Source organism: Lepisosteus platostomus, chromosome 13 (assembly GCF_059453375.1).
Source record: "Lepisosteus platostomus isolate fLepPlt1 chromosome 13, fLepPlt1.hap1, whole genome shotgun sequence".
NCBI lineage: Eukaryota > Metazoa > Chordata > Actinopteri > Semionotiformes > Lepisosteidae > Lepisosteus > Lepisosteus platostomus.
Window position 1 is genome coordinate 18,144,448 of NC_142623.1, and position 20,432 is coordinate 18,164,879.

General features: G+C 43.0%; 3 protein-coding genes across 6 annotated transcripts in view; all 3 read right to left on the reverse strand.

Annotated features, from left to right (window-relative positions):
• Positions 1-6,033, reverse strand: part of gmip (GEM interacting protein) — a 54,759-nt gene extending 48,726 nt beyond the window's left edge. Inside the window, exons 1-2 of the mRNA XM_088603676.1 lie at positions 5,322-6,033; positions 876-1,019 (exon numbers count right to left, since the gene is read on the reverse strand). Of these exons, the coding sequence (XP_088459802.1) occupies positions 876-1,019; positions 5,322-5,589 (412 nt within the window). The 5' untranslated portion in view covers positions 5,590-6,033. The remainder of the gene's footprint in view (positions 1-875; positions 1,020-5,321) is intronic.
• A 2,879-nt stretch (positions 6,034-8,912) lies between these two features.
• nxnl1 (nucleoredoxin like 1) lies at positions 8,913-13,555 on the reverse strand. Of its 4 annotated transcripts, none has more exons than XM_088603726.1 (3): positions 12,884-13,555; positions 12,065-12,394; positions 8,913-10,099 (listed from the first exon to the last, which is right to left on the reverse strand). In XM_088603726.1, exons 2-3 carry the CDS (start codon positions 12,388-12,390, stop codon positions 9,769-9,771), a joined length of 657 nt encoding a protein of 218 aa, XP_088459852.1. In that variant the 5' UTR covers positions 12,391-12,394; positions 12,884-13,555; the 3' UTR covers positions 8,913-9,768. The 4 variants fall into 4 exon arrangements, with proteins under 4 accessions (XP_088459852.1, XP_088459850.1, XP_088459849.1 ...); XM_088603724.1 differs by having other exon boundaries at positions 12,775-13,555; XM_088603723.1 differs by having other exon boundaries at positions 12,656-13,555.
• A 1,562-nt stretch (positions 13,556-15,117) lies between these two features.
• The window catches only part of LOC148650151 (procollagen galactosyltransferase 1-like), a 29,673-nt gene continuing 24,358 nt past the window's right edge, over positions 15,118-20,432 (reverse strand). The window contains exons 10-12 of the mRNA XM_088603714.1: positions 20,089-20,216; positions 18,658-18,864; positions 15,118-17,311 (exon numbers count right to left, since the gene is read on the reverse strand). Of these exons, the coding sequence (XP_088459840.1) occupies positions 17,044-17,311; positions 18,658-18,864; positions 20,089-20,216 (603 nt within the window). The 3' untranslated portion in view covers positions 15,118-17,043. The remainder of the gene's footprint in view (positions 17,312-18,657; positions 18,865-20,088; positions 20,217-20,432) is intronic.

Consider the following 20,432-nt stretch of genomic DNA (forward strand, 5'->3'; position numbering starts at 1 on the left):
AAAAAAAAACACTTCACTTCTTCCATTCGGTTAAAATGGACGTGAAAGACAAGACTGTAAAAAAAATGAAAGGGGTCATTCCTGTGCAGCTACTGCCCGCCCATATTAAGCATTTTCATCCATTGGGAACTATTGCTCTTTTTGTCAACTCAGTTCATGGCATTAAGCCCCAAATCACCACCATATACAGACAGGATTCCTCAACAAAGAGCACTACTCACTCTGTCAGTTCCACAGCACCTACTACAGAAACAGAACACGCTAGAGGAACGATTCAGCTCTCCTTAAGGAAACCAAAGGCACTTCAACTGTGAAGTAAGTTTCAGGGATGGCTGCAGGGCAGAAAGGCAGAGAGTGCCCTGTCTCCAACTTAAGTCAGACAACACACCAGATATGCTCGCTCAAAGACGTACACCCATTGGGGAAGTCCTGGTCACAACAAGCAACTGCAAGAGCCCAGACTAGAAAAAAAGCCTGCGACACAGGCCTACCTGCGCTCCAAACAAAAGCTTTGACTGGTGGAGAGAGCCACTTGAGAGCTTCTGTCTGGTTTTCAACAGACATGGTCATAAAACTCCTGGCGGCAGAAGCTCTCCAGCATCCCATTATAGTCTACTGGTAATCAATTCCACATAAAAGAAAAGAAACAACACATCTCAAATAATGAGACTGGATTGTTTCGTTGTACGTCATGTGGCCTATTCAGAGTTTCAGCATCAAAGGCTTTTGGAGCTTCCCGTCGAAACTGGGCTCTACAATGGACTGCCACAGAACAAAAAAGCAAAGATAACTGAAACTGAATTGGGTCTTATTAGTTAACACCGGCATTCAGCTTTCGAGTCAAGGTTTTCTGGTCAACCAAGACAACGACTCACCACTGAGAGACTGATAGAGATCAGAGAGCAGTTGGCGCACTGGGAGGGACTGGAATCTTGGGTATTTCTCATTCAGTGGCTGCAGCGCCTCCAGAAAATGGCGGAGCTTGATGTCAACCAAGTGCTGAGAGGGGCAGGCCGGCTCTGAAATGCAAACACCAACAAAAGTGTCATCAGCAGTCATGAAACGCCCACATTTATCAGAAAAGGACCTGGAGGAAAACAAAAAAATGGGGCTCAGGGAAAATAAAGCACACCTACTCAAATCCGTGACTCAAACTGCAGACAAACAACTTCATATCAATATTTTGAACTATAGTTTCCCACTGGTTATGCCATCATCTGAGTTTCTGTGAAACTGGCCCTGGTGTCCACAGTGCTTAAGACAAGTGGTTGCTATTCCAAGGAATGGGGTTCAAATTCCCATCTGAGTGCTATCATCCGAGTTATGATGAGAACTGGTTCCTATAAAATTGGCCCTGGTGTGAGTGTGCGCGTGTTTGTGTCCGTGTGTCCCCTGCAACGGACTGGCATACTATCCAGGGTGTTCCCTGCCATGCACCTGTGGCATGCTGGGATATGGTCCAGCTCCTATATTGGATAATGAGGTACAGTATATGGGATGTGGGGATTGTCCTGGAAAGGCTATCACAGCACTCATCACATCAGCCAGATGTTACCTGGCCACCAAGAGCGTATTCATTGGAACAGATAACTGGGAATGGCCTTTTTGTTTAATTAATTATTTTCATCTTTGCCAATTAACACCATCACCACTTGACCACCTCAGAGTTCCAAGGAAGGATGCGATTGGACCAGGATCATTTTAACACAGGGAACCTGCACAATTCTGGTGCAACTCTTCATCTTCCAAATCAAGGGGTTAGCAAGCAACCTTTCTAGAGCAGGTATTTCTCACTTTGTACCTAAACAGCCCCAGCTCTGATAATCTTGCTGGACACCCTAAAGCACCAGTTAAAAATTCACTTGGAAATTTGTGATCAATTGAACACCTCGTTTGTTAAATTAAATGGAAACCTTTAAAACTGGAAGGGTAGTATTTGTTTTTTCAAATGTTCGTTTAAGTAGTTTAGAGAATAAGAATAATGAGTTCAGTTTTGTTCGCCACACTACAAGAAAGATATAACCGGTTGAGAGATGGCAGAATGTAGTGCGACTAGATTACATTATTTCCAGCATGAAGGAGGATGATATTTTTACACAGACAAATTAATACCAGAGTACTGAATCCTTTTAGTGCAGAACAGATTTTGCATGTACGTGGTTCAGTTTTCATAATTCTGAGACAGGCTGGGTTTAAAAACTTCAGAATATGAAACAAATTAAGAGCTCGAAGACAAGTGGAAACTATTCAGATGGGAAACAAGAGTACGTCTTCACACAGCATGTTGAAGGAGTCTGCAATTAATGAGGTTGAAACGACGACAGCAATCCGATTAGCCCTGTCTCCCGTCACCGCTTACGTTCAGGCGCCCTCTAGTGGTTTTATTTTTTCCTGAAAATGTATACTTCGTTAAACTGTAGATACAGGGTGCATTAAAACCCGATATATTAAAACTAACAAAATTAAGAGATCTCTCTATAGTTTCTACACTCGAAAACCTATCTTACCCTGAAACTGATGGCCAGTTTCCTTTAGGTTTCCTTACACCATAAAAAAACAAAATCAGAGTTAAAAATAATATATTGAGATTAGATTCATAATACTGTAACGCTCTGGGGTTCACGTGGGTTTGCGCCCTCGCCGCTGCCGCCTGAGGTAGGCCCCCAACCGTCGGGGACTCGAACCTGGGCCTCAAGCGTCACTCAACAGGGACTCAGCCACTTGAACTAAAGGGAGATCTCCCTTCAGCCTGGCGGCTGCGGTCCCTGCTATTCACAGGGAAGGCCGGTGACGTCACAGCGCTGGTAAGCCGGCTCTCACAACCTGCAATGGTGGCCGTATGCATTACAACACGCTTAATTATCACTAATTCAACAGGTAATTAATATTACTCCGTAAAAAGAGTCAAACGACGGACTATACTGCAGATCTACAATGTCACACCTACGTCTACAGTGCCGTGAGAAGCAGGTTAATTGTTTCAGAGCGATCAAGTGCTGGGAACATAAATGTCCAAAATGCTAAATCCCAAAGTGTGACTAGAATTTAGCGATCATTTGCCAAGAGGTAAATGCTCATAAACCGCAGGACAAATTCCTAAATGAATTCTTTCAACAGACCATCATTCCAACTATGAGTTTAAAGACGCTTTATCAAGTGCTGCAGTTTTACATGTCGATCTCTAAGGTACGATTAGATTACAGAAATAAGTTACATTCCTTAAAAATCAAGCATTCATTCTCACCCGTTTAAATTTCTCATTTGTCTCACATTTTCTATGAATGTCAATTAGTCGTCTTAAGAACAAATGCCTTCATTGTTTTACAAAACGACAATAGCAACACTAATACATTTTTCAACACGGATTTTTACAGTTTGGCAAAGAGAATGCTGCATTGCCACAAACTGTCGCATTTAATTGAACTACCTGCTTGAGTAGACCTTTGGAAGACATTTCTGCTCTCAGACATTTCAAAAACACTCATCTGCTGAAAACAAATGGAAGGGAATCTTGCTCAATCTTTAACTTGCTTGCTTACTGCTTTCTTATTTCTGGCAGCAAATAAATGATTAACACAGACGGTAATAACTATCAAATACTCCTAATGACTTACAATCCACACAACCAAAGAGTTTGAGAGTTGACATGAAACCAAGGTTTTTTTCTGGGTTGATACGAATGTGAACCATCCAAATGTGTAATTTCTTAATGTCAGTTAAGAACAAAGGTCTAGAGATCAGTTTCATTGATGGGGCTCGGGTGACACATCACTGGCAGACACAGAGGTCCTTCAGTAATAAGGTTGAGCGCCACTGGTTTCCAGCACAGCTGTGATGCACGAGTCCAGTCCAGGAGGACAACAGCATCTCCAGGTTTTCATTTCACCTCTGTTCTTAATGACCTGATCATTTTTCATAAGACATCATCTGTTGGAGGTTTGGAGAGACGTAGAATACCTGCTGGTCCTCACGTACTGGAGTTCCTATACAGTACAGTGTCTAAATCAGGGGTTCCCAATCGCTGGTTATAGGGGTCCAGAACCCCACAGGTTTTCCATATCACATGTGAATGGGATCTATTGATGATCTAACTGGATTAATTTTGCTCACTGGCATCAGGCATTGCTTTAAAGGCCTGATGGATTCTGGATTCTTGGACTTAGTGATGGGAACTGCTGTTTTAGATCAATTCAGTAGTCAATAATAATAATTCCTGACATTTCACTCAGACGAAGACTCATTTCTTCCACCTCTGAATTGTAGTACCCAGCTTTGCAACACATTTTTCACCAGTTGCCCCACTACAGAACAGATCAGAAGAAGAAAAGAGATTTTGACAGTTGAATTCAGGGGAAACTCTTGGGAAGCCTGATTATACAAGACTATAGCGGAATATAGCGCAAACACTAGTGTTATCACTGCTACTCTTACAAGCTGAGCCATGGGATCTTTAATGTTAAACTGAGATCCCGATGAGTTGGACAACTCATTCAAAGGATGGCACCTCCTAGACCACAGTATCTCTGGTCCCCATACTACAGTAAGTGGAACATTGGTTTGAAAAGCCTCAGCCAGAAGGAGGAGCACCACCTACTGGTCCACCTACTTGACTTACAACAGCAACCAATTTTTTCTTAATGGTTTTTTATCCCAGCACAAAATGGGCCCAATCTCATCAAGGACAACTCAACAGTCTTTAAAACACACCTCAATAATTTTGAAAGGAATTTTTATAGGTTTGGATACCACAGTTTCCAGGTCTTTATGATGATAAATTACTTCTAAAACCTAATGGTCTGCAGTTGTCTCAGGCCAGGAACGAATTTCCCTGCCAAATACTGTACCTATCACCTACCCAGTATTTGTACTCAAATTTCCAACATGATGTCACAAATACCGAACTTAGAATACAAAATGGGTGTAAGTTTTGCATTTCATTCGTTTGTCTGGGTGTCGTCTTTTCAATTAGGAAGTTTGCAGTTTGCCCCGGTAAAATAAAATGGGCGTTATTCATTGAATTATCCCTGGCTGTGCCTTCTCCTAAGGCCACGACAATTCTGACATAAATCGGTTGGATTCCACATAGTGTTGCTCGCGACCAACAAAACCACATGAAACAGACATGCTTTCACAGCGTAAACCATTAAACGGACAATTGTACAGTATATACAGTAGTCCACAGACATTCTTTTCTTATAACTCATTAACAAATGTACTGTATTCGCCGAGGGTATCATTACCCACGTTTTATACAATTTAAAAGCACTACTGCCAAAGTTCAAGTGACAGTACTACTGTAACCATTTAAAGAGAAATCTTACCGTCACTAAGCATAAACAGCTGGCGGAGCTCCTGGAGACTGCAGACTACGGCTCTCAATTTGGATACAATCCACGACAGGTCGTGGTTTAACGAAGTTGGGTCCCGGGCCAGAAAGCGCAGAGTCTCCATCATTTGGCTCTCGTCTCTCACCCAGTAGTTCGAGCCCGCACCGAAGGCCGGACGAGATGCCCCATTCCCGGGGTCGTCGAGATCCTCCATGTTCCCCGAATTTCGTTCAGAAAGAGGTTGTCCTTTTTCGAAGGACATCTGCGATTTCTTTAAAACGCAAAACAATCTTGGCACATCGCTAGAAGCTGCTCAAAATTTCGACTTTGACTCATATTCATAAACACGCGAAGACAAATTGTTCTAATATTAATCCGAATGCCTGCAGCGGTTTAAAACACAACCTCGCCAGAGAAATCCCCAAGCTGTCCGGTTACAACAAACCCTTTAAAACAGTCACGCCTTCTAAAATTTATAGACGATTTGGTTCTTGCATGGTAATTTAAAACAATAACAAAGCGCTTTAAGACTAATGTTCTACCATGATAAAGCTGATTTAAATGGTTGCCCCATTACATTAGGTCTGACATATAATACTCTAAAAAGGATTGCGTTATACAAAACTCCTCAATAAATTAAACTTGTTTGCGCGCCTCTATCTCTGTGTCTCTGCTAGTTAACGAGTAGCAACATGTGCTGGCTAATTACTTTACACAAAGTAATGATTTGTTGTTTTCGGGGGGATATTGTTTCCTGTGATTATCACAAGTAAAAAAAAAAGTGTTTCCGTAACTGAGTAAGCAGAGCGAGCTACGGATCACGTAAAACTCAGCAGAACTGGAGCACAACTTGGTGAACCGCATTCCTGTACGACATTCCTGGCGTGCTCGCAATCGATAAGGTGTAAAGATTCCAACAGCAGAGCAGGACTCTGATAAGAGACTTCGCCCACGATGACGCCACTTTCATTCAAACAGCGACCCGCGGTCTGGCCAATTTGAGTCATTATAACCCCCGGACATTAAGTGGTTGCCATGGTTAGCTGATTACAGTCTTGGTGAGAAAATTAAGGTCAAGATTACTTGTTAGACGTTAGCAAGGCTTTCGTTCTATCCGGCCGCTCGCTGGCCTTTGTTGCCAGCAGTACTTCAATAGTCAAGTGATTAGTGAATTGTCTGAGATACCCTGTCCCAGTTTTTTTTTTATTACACCTGACCTCAATTTTAATTAAATTGAATCAACCCACGCAAAAATCGGGCATATCAGTACACGTTTTAATAGATATATCTTACATCCAGTCATTTTCTAACCACTTTTTCCAATTTACGGTTGCAGGGCAGCTGGACCCTATCCCGGCAAGCAACGGGCGCAAGGCCATTGCAGGGCACACTGACTCACACACACACCAAGGCGAATTCTCCCAGAAGCCACCATTATTCACCAATTTCTTAATGCTTTAATAATGTAACAGTGATCACTTTAATAGGTGACCTGTTAAATTACAGTAATTTAGAAATGCTTTATTACATGTTAATGTCATATTTCCAATCTTTACAAACGGTCACTTCTTACAGAGGTGCCTGGCTGTGGAGACTGCACACTTGTTGGGTTTCATTCCAGCTCATCGTAATTACTTGATTGTAGGCTTAATTGAACTAACATTTTGATTGATTGAATGAAGTGTAAGCATTTTTACTTCTCATTCAATGCATTTTCTAACTGCTTCTTCCAATTCAGGGCACAATGGGCGCCAAGCAGGGTTCACCCTGAACGCGACACCAGTCCATCGTAGGGCTCACACAGGAAAGCACATTCATGCCTAAAGCCAGTTTTCCCAGATGCCAGGATATCAGCCTGTCATTGGACTATGGGAGGAAACCCAGGCGAATAAGAGGAGACCATACAAACTCCACGCAGACAGCACCCCAGGTCCCAAATTGACCTCAGGGCTCTGGCGCTGCCTCAGCAGTTCTAACCACTGCATTACCATGTCGCCTGTCAAAGCAATCACAAACCTTAAATTCTGAGGTAGACTGTCTAGGAATCTCAACTATCCCAGTACTGCAAAAAGCCGGATATGAGCGTCGCACCTCTTAATCGCCTAATGACAAACGATGTGGAGCAACTTTAGCTGGGCATTTTTTTTGCTAAATGTCTCCGCCCAGTGGACATTTTGCATTCAGCAGGCAAGTGTTTTCCTTGAATCTTGTTCAAAAGGTCTTTCAACAGGGACACATTATTGCATATAATTTCAATATTCATATACAAATTGCTTATAGCTATCAAATTAATAAGCTCTCTAAAAAGCAAGAAGCCACATTTTGATGGTGTCTGGATTAATGGCCTTTACATTAAACACAAGAAAGACACTGTTAAAAGTGCCATAAGGCTTGTAGTACTGTATATTTGTACATTTTGTCGATGATTAATTTAATATTTTGATTAAAGCACAAATTATTATATGAACACAGATGAAAACGTCTCTTTGGTATCTATATATTCTGTGAGGCATTAAAAACACAACAAATGCTATTGGTTGCAGTACTAATTTAATATTGTGTGTTTAAGGCTTCACAGTATATCTATATCTATACACACGAATTCATTTTGATGACAACAATTTCCTTATTAATTTACAGAAGACATTATAAAACAAGAGGAAACAGATCCACTAACTGTACATAATTGTATTCTAACATAAGAAAACAAACATTTTGTATTTGAAAGAAAACTAATTGTGTAATAAGATGCATTATATAATGACATAGGAATAATTGACCTCTGTGTCAAATTAAGGCTAAAAAAGAAACTGGGAATTCTATATTTTCTTTGGAATTATGGAGAAAGTTAAAATACATGTAGCAATCTATTCAGTAATTTATAATTCGGCATACTGAGAAGCTACACCCCTAGCCAGATTAAACACAATAAGAAGAGCAAAACAAAAATTGTTTGCACAGACAAATATGTACACACAACCTCAGTCATTCTGTGGACAAAAATGCAATATGAAATGACATAATGGAAAAATATAAAAAACTAAGGTTGCTGCTGGAAGAGGTGTTAGTGGGGCCAGCAGGGGGCGCTCACCCTGTGGTCCATGTGGGTCCTAATGCCCCAGTATAGTGATGGGGACACTATACTGTAAACAGGCGCCGTCCTTCGGATGAGACGTAAAACCGAGGTCCTGACTCTCTGTGGTCATTAAAAATTCCAGGGCGCTTCTCGAAAAGAGTAGGGGTGTAACCCCGGTGTCCTGGCCAAATTTCCAATTGGCCCTTACCAATCATGGCCTCCTAATAATCCCCCTCTATGAATTGGCTACATCACTCTGCTCTCCTCCCCACTGATAGCTGATGTGTGGTGAGCGTTCTGGCGCACTATGGCTGCCGTCGCATAATCCAGGTGGATGCTACACATTGGTGGTGGTGGAGGGGAGTCCCCATTACCTGTAAAGCGCTTTGAGTGGAGTGTCCAGAAAAGCGCTATATAAGTGTAAGCAATTATTAAATTATTAATTATTATTATATGCAAAAATACATATTCATGAAGCAGTTATGGAATAATCCAATTGCAGTTCCCCACAGAGAATATATATATTTATAATTTGGATCATAATATTGATTTTTTTCACTTGTATGATTATCTTTCTAGACAGATGATATGCAGTCCTCCATCTGTTAAGATAAGATAACCTGTGAGTTTATGAAACGATAAGCAATAAGTACATCTGAAAACATTGTAGTGCTAATCCCTAAAGAGATGTCCTGTTCTTCAAAGAAAAGTGCTGTTCTCCAAAGAGAAGTGCTATACCCCAAAGAGATGTTCTGTTCCTTAAAGAGATGTGCTATTCATAGAGATGTGCTGTTTCTCAAAGAGACATCCCATGTTCCTAAAAGAGACCTCTCATTCCTCAAAGTGAAGTGCTATTCCCCAAAGAAACGCCCTGTTCTTCAAAGCAGACACAGGAATGGTTTGGTCTGCTTTTTCAGGAAGTACAGAACCCGACTGCAGGTCCTGTTGCATCTTTCCTCTTATACACATGTGCAGTCAGCCCCTCAGAATGTTAGCTCCTGTTTAAAAAGCACTGTGAGCTAGCAGGGCATTCAGTAGAAAATGTTACATAGTGGTCTGCTTCTTGAACAGATCTTAGTCTTACCCGAGTTTGAATTTAATCAAGGTGTTGATTAAAGATAACCAACCTGTAATTTGCAAATTGCCCAGAACATGATGGCAAGCTTCCATTGGGTAGGGGCAATAAGCCTGGAGGAAGTAAAAAAAAAACCCTTATCAAGTATTTTTTCTTAATAATATGTGATCACTTCCAGTTAGTTCATCCAGGCCTAGAAAGGACCATTACACAGATCTTTACACTACAACTACCTTTCAGCGAGAGCCAGTGCTGATTGGCTGCTTGATTCAGACCAAGCCCCTCCCCCTTCAACCCCATGGATCCTGCCCCTCCCCCTCCCCATTCTGTGACCCCTCCCCCTCCTTTGAGTCCTCCTCCTCCTCCTTCTTCTTCTTCTTCTCCAGCTTGTATTTCAGGCGGCGCAGGGGGTCTGTGGCGCTGCGCATGCGCATGTCGTCGAAGTCTTCGGCCATCATGAAGCTGCGATCGATGAGCTCGGCCGCTTCCTGCCAGTTCTTGAAGCAGTCTGGCCCGAGCCGGCTGATTTCGTCCACCGCGTTGGGGGAGATCACGGTACAATCTGGTCGCAGCACCACCACCGTAGGAATCTCCGCCACCTCGAACATAAGCGCCAACTCCCTGCGCCACAGGGGGGAGAAAAGGAGAATTAAAAATAGTTTTTAGCCCTCAAGGTCTCTGAGTGTGCAGGCTCATGATGAAATGCAAAGAGTGTTTGACTTTCTTTATCAAATGGATTAATACTTGAATAACACGGGCTTCAGAGAAGGAAGGAATGAAATCTGAAATCAACAAACCACCTCACTAATGTCCTTTTAACTTTATAAGCTTGTCCACAGCATTAATACCTGCGCTCTGACCCCAAACTGCTCTCCCTGTTTGTGTGTCTCATGGAGAGCAAGCTGGGGTATGCGAAAAGACAAATTCCTAATACAAGAAATTGTATATGACCAATAAAGTGATCTTATCTTATCTTTACATTGGAAACAAGGTCCCAACCTCGTGCTGGTAATACCTGAAATGGAGCAGATAGCTGTGGATTGGGAGTCTGTTTGACCTCCCGGTATAGAAAGGGTATCAGATCACTGGAAGGGTGAATCAGTCAAATTCCCCAGAAAACCACAAACAGTGCTGCTTCCTGCCTCACAGACTTTGGCAGACAAACGCCAGCAGAGGAGTTAATGACTCTCAGTCGTTTTAATTTTGATCAGGCTGAAGACCGATTATTCTGGTCACAAAAGGAAAATGAAAAATCTCAGTCTGGCCACAGACCCCACACTTCCTTATGCCCATTGGTCATTGAATACCAAGTGACAACGAGGAATTCAGTACATTTTAAAACTAAAAATGATGAGCTGGAGTTCTGGAAAAGTGTGATGAACACCCAGTCGCAAATCAACAGGGTTGAACAGAATGCATTGCTATGCTGTCTGACCAGTTTCTGGGATATATCCTGGAACGACCCAGATCATGTCTGGCTCAACACTGCCACTTTTCATCTTCTCTGGGATTCTGTCCATCCATCTATCCATCCATTTTTTTAACCACTTAATCCAATTCAGGATTGTGGGAGAGGCAGAGCCTTTTCCAGCAAGCAATGGGCACAAGGGGTACACACTGGACAGGATGCCAGTCCATCGCAGGGCACACACAGTTACAGATACACACACTCTTATACCAGGGCCAGTTTTCCCAGAAGCCAATTAAACTACCAGTATGTCCTTGGACTGAGGGAGGAAATCGGAGCACCTGGAGGAACTCATACAAAAACACAGGGAGAACAAGCAAACGCCATACACATAGTACCTCAGGAACTGAACTTGGTGCCCCAGCGCTGTGAGGCAGCAATGCTAAATACTGCGCACCGTGTCACCTGATTCTGTTAATATCTTTATTTTTTGGGCAGGTATGCACTGGTTCTTAGATGTCTGGATAAAACTGCCAAAATAATTGTTGAGAAAGACATTTTTAAAACCATTCCCCACAGGTGCAAAGCAGGCTAATGACTGACAGCCAATACCAGCTTAACAAGAACAAAGCATGTCTCTGCTTCATGGGTGAGCCTCCCTGTGCTGACTTAAGCCCTATTTTTAGAAATAATTCTGGATCATCACTGGATGGAGGCTCTCATACTCTTGTGAAGGGGGTTATTACTTCGTAGTGTTGGGTTATGCAGCAATAACATACCTTAAGAAGATGCCCTCTATCCAACAGAAAACGTACAGTTATTGTAGAAGCCCTACTAAGCATGACAGCTGAGACTATAGCTCCTCTTTCCCCCAGAGGAATACAAAACTGACAAAGCTGGGAATCTGCTACAGTCGCCACCGTTTCGTCTTAAAGGATGAAACAAAGAAGTACTGGATTGCTTCCCTGAAAACCATTCCACTGAAGTCTGGAAAGAGTGTGCTCATTCCAAGGATAGTTGCTTATCAACTGCCTAATTTAAGAAAAATAAACTTATTTATTCGCTTCTTACGTCTATTAACATATATTTGGGGTATTTCATTTGGAAAAACAACTAATAAAAATAGACGAACGCTGAAAAAGACAAGCGTATGAACCAAACTACTGTACTGTACATACTTCTTGTATGGATCTTCGAAAGGGAGGGTAAGCCACCGTTTGGGCATGTCCTTGAGGAACTTGCTCTGTCGCTTTTCGCTCTGGTCCAGGGAAACGTACAGCAGGACGAGCTGGGCGGCTCGCTCCACGTAGAATTCGTCCGTCAGGCGGACGAAGAACTCCTTGAGGGTGGGCGCGAACTCCCGGCACCTGGGGCAGTCCCCCGAGCCGAAGAACAGCAGGACGATCCGGTTCTGGAGCCGCAGCAGAACCTCGCGCTCCGTGTCCAGCTCGTCGCGGTCCTTGTTGTTTTTTACCAACACTTTACCGACGAACAACTCCACCATGTCGCTAGACAAAAGAAAACACACACGCTGAAACGTTTCAGGAGGCGAGCTAGGCACAGCTCCGTTGATTTCTATAGTTAGTGTTTTACATTTTATAAAAGCCCGAATAGGCTTTTGTGTTTGCTACGAATAACATAAATGCATTTAGAAATGGGGTGAATTAAACTGGCCGCAGGACCGTTCTTCCACAGTGGTACCAAAATCTCTATTAAACACGGTTCTGGCAATATGAGGTCATTTGAAAAGGTTATTGTCCATTACTGACATTCACTACAGTAGAGGTAGTTAGTGTCAATAGCAGTAAGCCATAAAATTGGAACAGAAGAGTGAATTCCACGTGGTTTGTTTAGGAATGATTCCTGGTACAAAGCTGCAGAAACAAACCCGTGTCTGCTTTTCTTAAAACCACGCAACTGTGTTCTTCTGTATCTGTTTTTAACAAGGCTCGTCTTTTCCCGCAGTTGCTCAGTAAAAATCTTAGCAGCGCTTCCACCTTCGTGCTGAACGGGGCGAGGACACAGCCAGATCCAATGATGTTAACCGTGAGCCAGAAGCTGGCTTGCATCAGGACGAAGACGTTGGTGATGATGTTGCCAGTGTTAAATGGGTCGTGCAAAACAAAAGAACTTTGGGGAGCCGGCAGTCGAAGTTTCGTCCCTCCTCGGTTTTCAGTCCTGTTCTTTTGCCTGTGGTCAGATCAGCTTCAGCAGATGGACTAGTTAATCTTGCTGCGTCTGTAAAATGCAGAAAGCGCATCTAAGCAGGCAGCCCCTGCTTTCAGCTTAAAGTACCTAAGAGACTGGGCTCTGCTGAACTAAAGAGGATTTACAGGAAAGGAGTCTCGTGCTGGGCGGTACGATCACCAACGACATCTCTTCAGGAGCATTGTGGTTAATGCAGGAATGATAAAACACATCCTGCAAAAAAAGTGCAAGCAGGGCTGCGTTTTTCATTTTTGGAAGAGTCCACCCGCTGTTGAATCCGGTGCCTTGGGATCCTTTAAGCCCACAAAGATCCTCTGATCGCTAACATACAGACATTTTAAAGGAGTGTGTAAAGGCACGAGTGTCTAAGCTTTGATTAAGTTTGCTGTACTGGGTATTATGGATCCTGCTCTTGGTTTTCTGCTTAATTATTAGGAAAGACTTGCTGTGTTTAAAGCTAACCAGGAGCTCAGATTGCAACAGCACGGACCCACAGTGCAAGAAACAACTCTGCTCTTTACTTCTCAGGTGCAGCTCTACTTTTAACCAGCAGGTGGCACTACAGCCACAGCCTTTTCCTATCTCGATTTGTCACGAAAGGCTCGAAATTTGTCACGAAAATGATTGTCTGTGGGCCAGAAGATAAAAGATGAGGTCACTCCAGGATAGACGGAGTCTACTGTAACTGTGGGAATAGCTTTTTGCAGTCCTGGTTTTGTTCCAGATCTGACACATGACACCGATTCTGTCTCATTTTTCAATCTCCTCTTGTCATATGGTGTACAAGTGCTGAGCTCCTTGGAACAGCCACCATCTGAGCTAGACCCGGTGTACTTCCATGAGCTTTTAGGTTGACTATTGCTGTCACACTTTAAAACAGAAATGGAAGTAAAAGGAACATAGAACTGCAAAGGGATATTGTTAAGCAGAAAAACTTCCCCTCTGTGAAAAACCTCATGAGTTAAAACAATCCCAATCCTGGAGGCTCACATACATGTTGGTGTTCATTCTAGCCCAGCTTAATTACCATGTTTAAGAGATGAAAACAGCCAAAGTCAATCCTATTAAGTCAACTAAGGATTGGATTGTGTAACTGAGAGCCAGGCTAGAACAAAACCCAGCAGGCGTGTAGGCATCCAGGACCAGGACAGCGAACCCCTGAGATTAAGGACATATTTTCGGAAAGGCAACCTGCAGCCTCTTTGCAGTGAGGCATGTTCTATGGACCGCTAATTGTTGGACTCGAATTAGAACGTCACAAATCCCATCAGCCTCCTTGGCCAGAAATACACTCAGTTAATTAATCTCTGAGCAGCTTGAAATGTTGGGAAGTACAAGCTTCAAGCACTCTGCTTTTGTAAAGCAGGGTGGGGATAGTTTAGAGGCAGAGAAGTCGATGGAGAACAAATTATCATTTACAGGTTGACCTGAAGATCCTGCTATTATCCAGTTAGGAATTCACCAGAGCCACTGGAGCAAAGAGTCATTTCAGGGTCCAACATCATCAGCATCCAACCTGGGATTTATACCTCCAGCCTCCAGCCTCCAGCCCAGAGCCCCAGTCACTGCTCTGCACTGTGTGAGCAGTACTTGCAGGGCATTGAATCTTTGCAAAAAAAACAAAACAGACCTAGGTCTTTTTTCAGCAAACACCCAACTGGAGAGCTGAAAAGGACATTAAGCTTTAACAGGGTATCATTCAGATTATGCTTATGATGCGATACATATTGGAGCAAAAGTGGCAACTTTCAAGACTTCACCTAGAATTTGATTCTGAAAGGAGCCGACTTATTGGAAAGCTTCCTTTCAGAATCAGGAATCTAAGTTCCGTGGTTTAAAAAAAAAGATTAAATCTCCCATTTATGGTCGGGGTTGACCAGCAGAGCCTCTGCAGTTTACTGTAACCATCCTCACAATCAGTTGCACATCCAGGACAGCTGCTGTCTAGCCCACTTCTTCCAATTCTGTTCTTGTTAAATTTAAACCAAAATCAGCTCAAGAGAAATTCTGAAGCCCAGGCAGCTTTTGATAAAAAGATTTTATTCTTTGACAGGAAGGCACGTTGGGGGGAGGTGAACATGGAACGAAATGTAAGCCAAGGCTGTACACAAGCAGGGCTCCCACAGGTTCCCCGCAATCTACTGCGAGGCCAGGGGGGTGTGCTATAGGCAAGGGCAATTGGCTCTTTACCATGACTCCGTGAAAGCCCTGCAAATCGGGCCCACTCAACAGATCAGCACTGACAGGGTTGACAATAAATTAAAGCACACATTAAGATCATTTTACACTGGTCATAGAATGTGTTGACCACAGATCACAAACACGCAATAAAGACAACAACCCCCTCCTTCGATAATAATAAAAAACAAAAGGTACTAGGGTTTTTTCTCTTGTACTTCAAATCCAATCTCTGATTTAAACTATTATTGCTTGTTATATTAAAGGGTTGTTTTAAATATGCATGTTAGGCATTTCTCTACTATATGCTATGGTCTTTAGCTTTTTACAAATTATCATATTGACCATATACTTCTGGTTCTAAAATTATTCCTCATTCTGTAGCACAGTAAGTAGGTCCAAAAATAAACACAGAGTGGGCAAAACTGGACATGCAACTTCTAAAAAACATGATCAGAAAACCCTTACTCCACAAAGGACTGCTAAAATTACACTACTATACTCGGTTTCAAAGAGCAAATAGAAAGATAGTATTCACTACTTAAATGGAACTGGATATACATTTCGTTTGAGACTGCAAACCCAACTTGGACATGCTGAGCTGATCTGTGCATGTTTGAGGAGGGAGGTTTCAAAAGTTGTCGAGATTCTAGCTGTTGCCATAACAATTCTTAGGAAAACCAACAATGGGATATTGCACAATAAAGACACAGGCAGGGGTTGCATTAAAAGAGAAATGAATTAAGAAAGTAAATTTCTATCCTTTAATTCTTGTACTGCTATCAAACATTTGGAGGAAAAAAAAACATGGTACAGCAGGCTATTATGTAGCCCTTTATCCTAACCCTCCTGTGCATCCAGAAACACATCAGTGTATGTACTGTATATTTATATAAAGGATGAACAAAGCCTATAACTTTGAAGATTTTGTCCCTAGTGGGTGCTACTTAACAGTACATCTCATCTCTGACTTTTCACTCTGTATTTAAGCTAACAGTAGTGTCAGATGTGTCAGTTAAAACTGAGTTGACTGTGAGGTTTCTCACAAGACTGCACTAAGAGATATTTGTTTTTCCTATGGCAATGACCAGAACTGCACCCTCTGAGTATAAAATCTGCAAAGTCCAGGAAAAGCTTCAGTATAATTTGCTGATTGTTAGTTCTGGTAACAACTGCTAGGGAGTAACAGGTCAACGGAAGGCACAATGCAATGCTGAATTCTTCTATGCACAAACAAAAAATTAAATCTGCACTTGTATAAAAACAAAACTATAAGAGGTCAACTTGATTGTCCAAGTTCAAGGTAGGGATATGCTTATGCCTAATCCAGAAATCAAATCATGAAACCTAGATCACATTTTAAAAATGCCTCATCCTAAAACTGACCTTTAAAACCCAAAGACTTTAAAATCACACAAGATTGACAATAAAAACAGGAATAAAGCTTGTGTTCCAAAACCAAAGCAATAACCCTTTTTTGAACGCTCCAGTCCAGTAGAGTGATTTTCCGAAACAGGGGTTTTCCTGCCTCAATCTTCGATCCCGCAGAATAAAATATTTCAAATTAAAGGGACAGACATTCAGGTTAGGACTGAGAAGGCATTCGAAAGAGTCCTGCAGACAAGGACTGAGCAGGGCAGTCTTTAAAGATCCCCAGACGGGATCTTCTCTTGGAATGGAACCTTCGAATCCATCTTGGGAGTGTTCCAGTGAAGCCTGTGGACGCTGGTGGATCTTTCAAGAAGGCTTTCAGGTCCAGTCACCCCGAAGATCATAGCTCATCCCGGGCTGTGCTATCCAGGGGCGACTGGAGGACGTCGGAATTTTGGGCCTCGCTGCTCAGCTCCGCCTGCTCCTGTGTCTTCTGGGACTTGGCCCTGTCCCAGTCCGTTTTCACCTGCTCGTTGTCCCAGATGGTGGAGGTCTCCGTGTCGCTGACATAACCGGGATCGCCCGTATAGTGCGTGGGGTAGACCAGCAAGGGCTCGGCGGAAAATGCTTTGAGGTCCCTCTTCTCAAACTGCTCCATGTAGTCCGACCTGAGGAGATGGAGGGGAAGGCAGCTGGATTACAGAATTTAAATCGCAGTTGCGTTTCTAAAATGCATTGGTTTTTGAAGTCTTTCCTAGCATATAGTCGATGCCGAGACCCTACAAGGATCATCATGAATAGCCAAATTTACATATACCCAAATCCACCCCTATACTGCTGTATACTACAGTATATAGTATGTATCATTAAAAAACATAAGTAATCTTCCATTATACGATAATTAAAGTACTAATGCATTGGCTTTAAGTTAAATAACATCAAGCAACTAAAAGAAACAACAGTAAACACATAGTAATTAGTTAAAATAACACAAATCCCTCCTGGATCCCTGTACTTTCTCTCTCAGCCTCTTAATAAACATATCTCACTGTAATGAAAGGGGAAATTAAACTGTCAGTGAGCCTGTAAAGCTGTCTACAGCCTGTCATTCCCCACTCTACTGACACAGAACCTGGAGTGTTCGTTACTGTATAAAAACAAGACCATGCTGAGATGGGGATGCTGGGTAGTGGGTACTAGGGTAGGGCGAGGCTCACTCATGAGCAAGATTGGTCTCATGACCCAAGTCTGTTGCACCACTAATTTGAAAGTAGCAGTTAACAGCTTTAAGCTTGGTTTTATCCAGCTCTACTCTTCCTGCACACAAGACCCCTTCAGACAGACTGAATCACAAATAAGCAAATCCACGACTGTTACATTTTCAAATTGAGACCTTATTGTATATAGACAATGATGTCTAGATAAAACTTATGTGATGCATTAGATCTGGACTGGTGTGTTTCCAGAATGTAGTCAGGAATATCACAGAACACCATTGGTTACTCACTACACTTTAATAATTCGTAATAGTAATGATGAATTCTGAATTAGTAACTTTCTACCCCAAATGTTGCACATTCCTGACTTCCAAATCTAAGCTCTCCTATGGCTTCTGCAGGGTGGACATAAATCATGGATCCCTCTTATTATCACAGCAACACATATGACAGACCCAGAAGTCGCTGCTGTGGTACTCATAAAAAAAAACACAAGAGAGTTTACAAACAAGAGTAGCTAGTAGCTTGTTTGGTAGCTAGTAGCTAATCAAACTGAGGATCTCATCCAGTTTCTATGAAGAAGCCACTGGCTTCAAAATCCTGTCTGGATAGCTTGTTCTATACAAGAGTACTCATCCTTGCTCTATAGCCACTTAGTAAAAATAAGTCTCAACTCCACATTCTACCCTGACAGTTTTTCAGTTTTACCATTTCTAACCCATGCAGGATCTGGCTATATTATTTCGCAGGAACTGCAATTCCTTTTCCCCCCATGTTCCTTGCGTTGGGATACATACACTGGATGCTTGTTGTACATGACCGGCAGGAACTCATCCACGGGCAGCATCTTGGTGAGGGGCTGCGCCTCCAGCAGCTTGCGGGCGCCCTGCAGTGACATCACGTAGCCCAGGGTCCAATAGGAGTAGTCAGCCTCTACCAGGTTGTGGATGTTGGGCACTGCTTTCTCGGGGTGATCCACCTGCATGCGCTTGCGGCCGATGTAACTGCGAGAGGAGGAAGAGAAGGAGAGTTTCAGGAAAACTGGCAAGCCTTCTTGGCTCCCTGTCCTTGCTTCTAAACCTGTTGCGGGGGTGCAGTTTTGCATGACACTTTTCACATTCACCAATTCATACATCCTCAAGAGACCCCCGAAGAATGTCTTGACCGACAATTTGAAATGGAGATTGTTGCGCTGGTACGGGCAGATGGACTGGGGGGTGAGCTAGCTGGGGCGCAGGAGGTGGTGGTGTCATCAACCTATCTCCCTCCTCTGGCTGCCGCAAACGACTAATCGCCTGGAGATTCGGAGCACCTGGGGTTGGTTTACAAGCATGCCCGTCCCGTCAGAATAAATACTTGGACCTAAGGGAGCTCGGGGCTCTCTCATTGAGTTTTCACACTCGAGTCCATCAAGCGTTGTCTCGAAGTATTTTTCCCTTGTCTGGCTTTGCCTGTGCTCTGACCCCTGCTTTTTTCCTGACCGCGTCCGCAGATCACTTCCTCAGCTTCATTTGGGACTGCATCTGCTCCCGTTACAACCCTCACTTTGTTTGGATTTCCATCCTGCACTGTGTTTTTCCTTCACTTTGCTCTGTCGCTACCCTGCTTCAGCAACACACTCTCACTGTGCGCGATCCCTGCTCCGCCCTGCTCCTGCAACACCGTCAGCACACTGCTCGCAGTTCCTCCGGGGCTCGGCTGCCTCTCGCTCAGCAATTGGGTTTTTAAAACTCCTGGATTGCACTCCGAGTCCCACCTTGGGAGAACAAGACTTTGGAGATTTCTTACGAGCACCTTTTCCTATAGATAGCTCAGACACACTGGCATGTTATCTCTGTATGTTATAGGGACACCCTTTGGTCAGGTCTCTCCAGCACTGAAATTTTCCAAGCTCACGAATACTACTACCTTGTGACCAGTCTCTGCTTGGTCTTAAACTAACCTAGGTAAGGAATTTACTAGCTCGGTTAAGAGCATGCAAAAAAAGCAATTCTAAACAGCTGGATATTGACACATCTGGCTATATTCCCTTCTGATTATCTTGTGTACAGAGAGGAGATGACAGTACAGGAACAGCTGCTAATTCAGTCACTTCTGTGTTATTCCATAATAATACTGTTTCCAAAAACATTTAATTAAATTAAGAACATGTTGTTTTGTGATCCAAGCTCAATCTTCCACGGATTTTGAAGCGCTCTAACAAATATTCTTCTCCCCTATATACTCACATGAGGTCCCAGTCCAGGCCTTCACTCTGCACCTCATACATGAGGTTCTGAAGACGTCTCTTGAAGAACACCTCGAACCGCAGGTCATCCTCGATCACGAGAGATGTTTCCAGACCACGGTCCACGATCTGTGAACGGACACAGTCCGAACCGTGTTCACACACACAGACAAAAACACACAAATGCTCCAAGTCTGCAATACAGCAGACACACCCACCCCCAGGTCTGCTCAGAAGACACATTTACTTTATCTACACAATCACAAGACACTGGTAACTGGACCTTGTCACAATAATGGAACATTACTCAATTAAGTGCAATTAAAATGATCTACTTCATCAATG

Excerpts from the sequence above, each read along its gene's own strand:
- nxnl1 (XM_088603726.1), bottom strand. The coding sequence starts at position 12,390 with ATGGTGGAGTTGTTCGTCGGTAAAGTGTTGGTAAAAAACAACAAGGAC. Across the intron at positions 10,100-12,064 it reads TTCGAAGATCCATACAAGAA|GGAGTTGGCGCTTATGTTCG; the intron begins GTATGTACAGTA and ends CCTGTGGCGCAG.